The 9,296-nt window shown below is 55.6% G+C and overlaps 1 protein-coding gene across 1 annotated transcript in view; it reads right to left on the minus strand.

Annotated features, from left to right (window-relative positions):
* The window catches only part of ECE1 (endothelin converting enzyme 1), a 133,055-nt gene extending 124,046 nt beyond the window's left edge, over positions 1 to 9,009 (minus strand). The window contains exon 1 of the mRNA XM_032759205.2: positions 8,863 to 9,009. Within this exon, the coding sequence (XP_032615096.1) occupies positions 8,863 to 8,865 (3 nt within the window). The 5' untranslated portion in view covers positions 8,866 to 9,009. The remainder of the gene's footprint in view (positions 1 to 8,862) is intronic.
* Between the last annotated feature and the right edge of the window lie 287 nt (positions 9,010 to 9,296).

Here is a 9,296-nt window from a genome sequence, read left to right on the forward strand (position 1 = left end):
GCACGGTGGCTCACACCTGTAGTAATCCCAGCACTTTCGGAGGCCGAGGTGGGCGGATCACGAGGTCAGGAGATTGAGACCATCCTGGCTAACACGGTGAAATCCTGTCTCAACTAAAAATACAAAAAATTAGCCAGGCGTGGTGGCGGGCACCTGTAGTCCCAGCTACTCAGGAGGCTGAGGCAGGAGAATGGCACGAACCTGGGAGGCAGAGCTTGCAGTGAGCCGAGATTGCACCACTGCACTCCAGCCTGGGCGACAGAGCGAGACTCCAGCCTGGGTGACAAAGCGAGACTCCATCTAAAAGAAAGAAAAAATTTGCCTGGTGTTGTGGCAAACGCCTGTAATCCCAGCTACTTGGGAGGCTGAGACAGGGGCAGGAGAATCGCTTGAACCCGGGAGGCAGAGCTTGCAATGAGCCAAGATTACGCCATTGCACTCCAGCCTGGGCAACAAGAGTGAAACTTCATCTCAAAAAAACAACAACAAAAAAAGAAAGTTAAACACGCATTGCCCCTCTGACCCAGGAGTTGCACTCCTAAGTATGTGCCCCAAAGAAATGAGTGCTGAGGTCTGCAAAAGAGATACATACGAGAATGTCACAGCAGCCTCAAGACGGAATCAACCCAAATGTCAGCCACGGACATTTACACGTACATCTACCCAAAGCGGCACAACTCAGCCTAAAAAGGAGCAGATGCTGGTACAGGCGACACGGACAAACCTCGAACATTCCGTGCTGTCCAAAGCTGAAGAAAACCAGGCACAGAAGAGCACACATGAATGAATCCACGCAGAGAAAGCTCAAAACCAGGCCAAACTAGAGGGCCAGTGGCCACCTGCTGCGGGGGGCTGATGGAGGAGGCACACGGGGACTGTGGGAATGGTTCACACTTCGGTCCAGGTAGTACGCAGGTGTGTGTATTTGTAAAACGTGAGCTGTACAAGATGTGCATACATTACTTAAGTAAATTATACTATACCACAATTTTCAGAAACGTACAATCTCTGCCCTCATGAGGTCCAGTCTGGCATCCCGTGTCATCATCATAACAGTCATGACAATAACAGCAGGTGACACCGACTGAGTCCTCTGTATGTGCCAGCCCTCAGCTGGGCTACTCTGAAACAGGATCTGATTGAGCGTTTCTAACTACTGGGCAAAATACTGCCCCAGGAGCTCCATATTAGAGACAGGAGAATAAAGCTTGGAGAGGTGACACACTGTCCAAGGTGACAATGCAAAAAGTGAGGATGCCAGGTTTGAACCTGGGCCCATCAGTCTCCAAGGCCCACTCCTGCTGCACGGGCAGACCCCGCCTCCCTGCCCTCTCCTCCCCACACTGCCTGCTCAGATGTGGCACCTGGAGGCGGCCAGTCCTCGCCCCTCGCCCCCTCTTCTCCAGTGCTGGAAGGAACAGCTCATGTGTGTAATGGACTCGAAGCTTCTGTGAAAGAGCTGCTGAGGAAATGAGTCCTTCCTTCCCCTTCTGCCCCCTCTGCCCTCCCTCATCCCTCTCATGGCCACATATCTCTGAGGACATTTCAGCCCTGGACCTCTGCCCAATAAGAAGGGACTCCAATGGCCAGGCAGCTGGGGGTGTGTGTGGTATTGACCAAGGAGCTTTCTCAACCCCTGGACACCCCAGCCCAGCCTGCGGCCTCTCAGAGGACCAGGAGGACATGAGGTTAGAGTCCCCACCCTTGGCTCAAGTTTCCAAGTGACGCAACCCAGTGTCTGGATTCAGAGAATCATAAAATGTTTATCTGGAATCACAACCACCACCATGACCATTTAATCAAACCTTATCCTGTGCCAAGTGCTGCAAACATAGCTCATGAATCCTCACCAAAAAACAAAATGGGTACCACTAGGCTCTCATTTTCCAGAGGAAGAAAGTGGAGCTCGAAGGGGTTAGGTGCCTTGCCCCAAGTCTCACAGTGAGGAAGTGGTGGGGCTGGGATTCAAACCCAGATTTGCACAACTTCGAGACTATCCTCTGAACAAGAGTATTATACTTGTCACACTGCATGTCATTACTGAAGATGGCCCTGGAGTCGGTCTGCTCCAGCCATGTCATTTCACAGATGGGAAGACTGAGGCCCAGGAAGGGAGACCGTGGTTCAGGAGCACAAGAAGGATTAGTGGCAGAGCCTCGGCTGGAAGCCACCCTGGCCTTGCTTTCAATGACCAGATCAGAGCCTGGGAGCAGGCCACGTGCGCTGGATGGGCAGCTGGAGGGAGTCAGGCAGGGAGGTGGGAGGCTCTGGTTCCAGGCAGAGGTAAATATTGACATGACTGTGTTTACACTGTAACCTAACTCCACCTGGCCGCTGCCCCAGGCCCACCCTCCTGCCTTCCCAGCCAAGGAGGGAAGGGAGCTTGCGGGAGGAGAATAGGGAGAGGAGGCTTCTGGGCCAGGGGCTGCTCCTCCTGCTTAGAGGGCTATGTGGTCAGAAAGGCTGGGACATCAGGTGTTAGGGATGGGGGATACTGGAGACCCAGGCCAGGAGACCAGGTGGTGCCAGACAGGGAGCGGCTGTTATCTGAGCTGGGGAGCTGGGGATCTCATGGCGGGGGCACTGGGCTGGGAGTCAGAAGGCCTGAGTTCAAGTTCTAGTTCTGCTACTAATTGGCAGTGGGAATCCAAGAACAGTCGGTGAATGGGGAAGAAAAGGTCTAACTGTCAAGTGTCGTGCAAAGGTGAACAATAAATAACCAGCATTTTAGCCTGGCCAGTGTCCAGCCCCAGTCAGCTCTCAACGCCTCTGGCTACTGGCTCAACAGTCCTATCCCTGTCCCAGCAGGCTTTCCCAGGAAGGCCAAGTTTCTGCCAAACTGAGTGGGAGCTTGGGACTGAAGCCATAATAACCTAGAGGAATTGGGGAGCCACTGTCTAGCTCCCATCCCTAATTCCCTAAGTGACCTTTGAGCCTCAGCTTTTACAACTCTGAAATAAGGCTCACCCTCCTCCCTGGGGTTGATGTGAAGAGCAGAGATTACATTTAAGTGCCAGGCACATAGTAGATGCTCATTTTGTCTCTCAGTCTTCCCACTTGTTAAACAGGGGCCTTGAAGTAGGTGGTTCCTAATCCCCTTTTCATACAAGCGCTCTACGGTCTTCAGAAGGCCCAGAAGCCAGGCCCACCTCCCTGATGTTAGATCCCCACCAAGCCGATTTCCTGAATGTTCTCCAGAAACTTGCTCCCCTGTTTACACCTCCCCCAGGAAGTCGGAAGGGGCCCTGTTGGGAGGAGGAAGCCATTCCTAGGCTTGTCAGCCCGCCAAGACAGGCCTGGGGCATCCCAGCCACCCTGCTCTCAGGGGCCCAAGGAAAGGGCAGGCCCCCAGTCCTGGACTCCAGTGCCACGCTGACAGTGGGGTTCCGCCAGCACTGGTTGTTCATTAAACTGTGCCCCTCAGACTATTAACTCTTCAAGGACAAGTGAACCCCCCTCTTTATTTTTATGTGTCCAAAACTTCACGTCTAGGAAGCATTCCACCAAGTGTTAACATCTCTTCTGGGAAGCCTTCCCTGATACACACCAATGGCCAGGATGACTCTGGAGCTGCATCCCCAGGTTGGCACATAGCATTGTCTACCTTATTTCAGAGCGATCTGGGAACGTGTTCTTTCTCCTCTATTAAAGGCTCTGGAGACCAGGGCCCTTGGCTGGTTATCTGCCTGAAAGGATGAGGGGAAGGGTCAATGCATTCAGGAGAAGGGGCTGTGTGGGGCCTCTGTCTGGGGCCACAGCCTCCTTCTGTCTTCACTGCCTGCTCTGGGCAGCATGCCAGGGGTGTGGTTTGGGCTAGAGGAGGACTGGATGGTGCCTGCAGCACCACCTTTCTCCCAGGGCCACTTCAGGTGCCTCCTCACTGGTTTCCCAGCCTTCGGCCTCACTCCTTCTACTCACTCACCACAAAGCAGCCTGTGACCATCTCAGAATGCAAATGCGACCATGTCACTCCCCTGACTCTAAACTCCTCAGTAGGCCGGGTGTGGTGGCTCACACCTGTAATCCCGGCACTGTGGGAGGCTGAGGCGGGTGGATCACTTGAGGTCAGGAGTTCAAGACCAGCCTGGGCAACGTGGCGAAACCCGTTGTCTACTAAAAAAATACAAAAGTTAGTCGGGCATGGTGGCATGCCTGTAATCCCAGCTACTCGGGAGACCGAGGAGAATCACTTGAACCAGGGAGGCAGAGGTTGCAGTGAGCTGAGATTGCGCCACTGCACTCAGCCTGGGTGAGAGAACGAGACTGCGTCTCAATAAATAAATAAATTAATTAAATTAAAAAAATAAACTCCTGAGTGGCTCCCTACTGCCCTGAGGATTGAGCCCCAGGTCCTTCATATGACCATCCCCGAGTGCACCCTCCGGGGCCACCTCCTAAGCACGGTCCTCCGCGCCTCCAGATGAACCATCCCTGAAGGCACAGCGGTCTGTACTCTTGCACATTCTGCTCCCTCCACCCCCCGCCCCCCAACACTCTTCCCAGTCCCACTCACTCTTTAGGTTATGATTTTAACGCCATGTGCTCAGGGAGCCTTTTCTGATCCTCAGGTCAGGTTCCCGGTCCACTCCCACAGCCCCCTGCGTGTCTCCTTGGCAACAGTAATTGCGCTCGTAATTTCCTGCTCTGTATCTGTCTGCCTGCCTGTCCATCAGACTGTGGGAGAGAGAGACCTATCAGTCTCACTCACACTGACCACAGCCCCCATGCCTCGGGTTGTGCCAGGCAGACTTGTTTGGTGAGTGAATGAATGAACGCATGAATGAAGCCCTTTGACTATGGCAGGGGGCTTACCCAGTCAGTTGGAGAGAAAAAAATTGAGCAGAAGCACAAAAACTTGTAAACATTTGCTCATGGTTCCTCTCTCACCATAGACATGAAAGTGTGGACTTGGCCAAGCTGGTTTTCTGGGCTAACGCCCAGAACATTCTGCCGAGCCCACCTTGTAGCCCTCTCATGTCTCAAATCCTGTTCTTCCCCTGGCCTCCCCAACTCTGCAGGCAAAACAATGTATTTATTCTTTAACAAAAGGTAACAACATCCTTGTTTACCAAAAGAGTGTAGCAATGCAAGGAGGCCTCAGTAGCCCAGTTACCAGCAGGGGCACAGGCTGCCCATGGTAAAGTACGTGCTGTGCTCTGGGAGCCCCATCTGGAGTGGCTGAGAGGCACCAGAGTGACGTGGGGGCATGTGGTTAGTCTCCTATCTTCAAACAGTAACACTTCTCCCTACTTTTTTTTTTTTTTTAAAGATAGGGTCTCACTATGTTGCCCTGGCTGATCTTGAACTCCTGGCCTCAAGTGATCCTCTCGCCTCGCCCCCGCAAAATGCTGGGATTACAAGCGTGAGCCACTGCCCCGGGACTCCCTCACATTCCTAATAGTTCCCACAGTGTTTCTACATTCATTGTATCCTCACGATATCTCGAGAAGTGGAGCAAATCTGCCCCACTTTGTAGAAAAGGAGGCACAGAGCGGGGGAATGGCTGACCCAAGGTCACACAGCAAGCTGGTAGTACATCAGGATTCAAACCAAAACCCTGGGCCCTGTTCTCAACTCAACTGCTGTATAGTAAAGGGCATTCCCAACCCTCAGCGGTAGCCTCAACTCAGCCCCAGCTTTGAATGTGAAGGAACGTTCTCAAGGTGCCACAGCTGCAGATGGGGGATGATGGGTTGGGCCTCCTTCCCCAAACTGCCTGCCAGGTTAACCCTCCAAAAGTCCAGGAGGTTTGTGCCTGCTCTGGTACTATCTTGCTCTGTGACCCTGGGCAACCTCCTTCACCTCTCTGTGCCTGCTGCAGGGTGGTTTGAGTACAACTGGAGGCAGGAGATATAAAAAGCCTCCTCAGAACCCTCGGCCCACGGCTTGCACTGGGAGAAAGCGGGGAGAGAGGGTCCATCCGAGGACTTTAAGAACAGCACTGACTCCCTGCCAAGGGGTTAGAGACGTGGGTGGGGAGCTGGGGACCATCAGGGAGATTCAGTGAGGACAACAGGAAACACATCACACAGACACACACAGATACACAGACACACACATACACATACACACACACACCACACACACACACACACACACACACACACACACACACACACACGCCCTGCAAACGCGTCCCATTAGGAACCCAGGGGCCAGGGACAACTTGGCCACACTGCAATGAAGGGAGTGCTGGATTTGTTTAAAAGCCGCGGAGCAGGAGATCCAGGGAATAAACACTTGATCAGTCCCGAATCACCCCCGCCTCAGGAATGACAGCACAGGAACCAATGTTTAGAGGAAATTAAAATGACAGGAGCCAGGGAGGCCTGACATCAGCCTCCACCCCATGCACGCACGGCTGGTCAACAATCCACTGTGGACTTCCTCAGCCTAGTACTCTCTGGCCCCAGCAACCTTTTTGCCCTCTTTCTCTTTTCTTTCCTGGCCCTTTCATACCCAGGTGCCAGACCAGCCCCATTCTGGCCTTTCCAGGAGCCTGTCCTGTGCATTACACCTCTGCTCCTCTGTCTCACAGGTCCCCCTCCTGGGACATCCCTTCCAGTTCAGATGTCACCTGCTACATGAAGCTTTCTCTCGTCTTTCCAGCTTGGAGAGAGCCCCTGCCTAGCATATTTCTACCTCTCCAAGGGCATGCCAAAGAGTCTGAGGACCAGTGCAGACATTTGTGGCCTGGTGGAAGCTCCCTTAACACCGTTTATTCAGTCAATTCTTTCCTCCCTCACACGGGGTTTGGCTTAGAGTAAGTGTTCAACGCATCCTGGCTGAATGACAGACGAAAGTATCACAGTCTCCTCCCTACAACATGATAAACTTTCATCAGTCTTCCAGACCAGCAAATAGGTGGCCTCTGTCCCTGTGCTCGAAAAGCCAGCCCATAGCCCTGGACAGATGGATGACAGACCTTTGTTCTTGGATTCCAGAGACAACCCCTGGGGCAAATAGGTTAGATGTTAGGTAGAACTTCCCAGCGCGGGCTCAAGCTTGGAAAAGAAAACTCAGCAGTACTGAAGCAAAGCACTCTCACTTGGGTTATCTCACCCTTTGGAGATAAGCATTATCATCTCATCTTGCAGATGAGGAAACTGAAACTCAAGAGTGATGCTTCAACTAGACCAAAGTCCCTGTGGGGAAGTGGAGGGGATGGGGTTCAAACACAAATTGGTGTGATGCCAAAGCCTGGGCTCTTCACAATGGGCTGGGGGGCTTCTTCGGTTGTAAGGATCTATAAAGTGTCACCAAGGCAGACTGAGGGGACCTCTTTCTTTTTTTGGTGGTTTTTAGGGAAGAAAAAATTTTCTTTATGAGTAACTCAGGGTGGGCTTAGAGGCAGAGGGGATCATACAACCTCAAAGTCTCACGGCCTTTTGGTGCCCATACACTGAGACTTTAAATCCAGTGCTGGTCCACAGATAGTGCACTCCTTGTCTCAGAAACCGTCTGGGCGGGGCATTACAGGGGAGATTCCTAATGGAGGAGGTAGGTTGAGTCCCAGGTGGTCTCTAAGCACCTTCAGGTATAAAACTAAGCCATAATTCCACCACTTCTGACTCTAGTGAGGCAACTGGTGGTGCCTAAGCGAGGAAGACCCTAGCTGGGTGAGAAGAGGCCTTGGAAGGGAGAAATGGGGGGGTTGTAAGGGGACTCCAGCTCTGGGCACAGCAGGGGTTGGGAACCACTGTGGGACTCTTCAGCTTTACAGGGGGTCTCGTCCTGCTCCCATCCAGGCACCCTCGGGCTTGGCAGCATCATCACAGAGAAGTGGAGGTGGCTGGATCACAGGTACTGGCAGCCACCACCCCAGGCACATGCCCTCCTCAGCCCTGCATAGTGACTTGGACCCACTTCACAGGGCACAGAACAGAACTAGGAGAGGGAATCAGAGTGGCTTGTCTATAGGGAAAGAAGCCAAAGAGAAGTAGATGGCTCCCTCCCCGTGATGGAGAGGCCAGCACCCGGCCCTGGACAAGTGGACAAAGGGCCTTTACTCTTGGGGTCCAGGGACAATGCCCCTCCCAACAGCCCCCCTTCCCCCCTCCACCAGGAAGCCCAGCCTGGATCAAATGGATTTCTCTTCTGGGGCTTCAGAGAGCCCCATGAAACGCCCCTCCCCAGTTCCCCTTCTCCCTGGTACTCCTGCCTATCGCAGTCAGCACTCGGCTTCAGCAAGCCCCTCCTCTAAGGACTCATCACCGGGAGATGCTGGGGAGACCGGATCGCTGGGTGCAGGGCCCCTGAGTGTCCCCTGGTCTCTGACAGCACCTACCTAGCTGCCCCGCCACCACCTATACCCCTTAGGCCACAGCTGGATCAGCAGTCCCAGAGGGCCGCAACCTGGCCCTCCGAATGCGCCGGCCGTGGCCACCCACGGTGCCCCAAGGCGAGCCCCAGACCGACCTCAGTGTCCCGGGACGCTCAGGTCCAGCTGCATCCAGGCACCTCGGAATCGCCGCCACCCGCGAACCCGACCCAGCCCGGCTGCCCCGGGTCTCCAAGCCAAGCCGAGTCCAGGGACTTCAGGACGACCCAAAACAGACCGCAGCAACCGTCCCCAAAGCGAACCGGGGACCCCGAGCCCCCCACATCCGGCCGGGACCAGAACCAAGCTCAGTGCGGCCACCCCCGACGAGACCAAGCGCAGAGCCGCCCTGAGAGCCGCGCTCTGCCCAGGCGCTCCCCGACTCCACGCCTTCCGAAGGCCGGGCGGGGGCTGCTGCTGCAGCCGGCGCCCAGCCCCCCGCGAGCCAGGGCGGCCCCGGGTGCCACCCGCGGCGCCGCTGCCCGGGACCGTCGAGGCTGGGCTGTACCGGACCGGACGGGACCTCCGGGCGCGTCACTCACCATAGCTCGCGTGCTCCGCTCCGGCTCCGCGCAGCTCCCCGCGCCCAGCTCCCGATTCCCAGCTCCGGGCTCCCGGCTCCCAGCCCAGCTGCTCGGACGGCTCTGCTGCCTGGCCCCGGCGGCGCGCTCGGCTCCAGCGGGCGAGCTCGCGGCTTCGGCGCCGAGTGCCGGAGGGGCGGGGCCGCCACGGGGCCAATGGCAGGGCGCGGGGGCCGGGGCCTGGGTGGTGCAGCCAATCGCGGCCGGAGGCCGCACTCCCCGCGCCCGCGCGGGCCCTTAACCCTTGGCGCGCTGGAAGCCGGTTGTCCGGGCTGCTCGGGGACCCTGGCGGGCAGGCGCAGGCGGGAGTTGTTGCTTCGGGGCGCAGGGTCCGGACCTTGCCGAGACCGGCGTTGGGAGCTAGCAGAACCGGGAAGAGGCTCAACTGTGTCCGG

Source organism: Hylobates moloch, unplaced genomic scaffold (assembly GCF_009828535.3).
Source record: "Hylobates moloch isolate HMO894 unplaced genomic scaffold, HMol_V3 SCAFFOLD_9, whole genome shotgun sequence".
Classification (NCBI taxonomy): Eukaryota; Metazoa; Chordata; class Mammalia; order Primates; family Hylobatidae; genus Hylobates; species Hylobates moloch.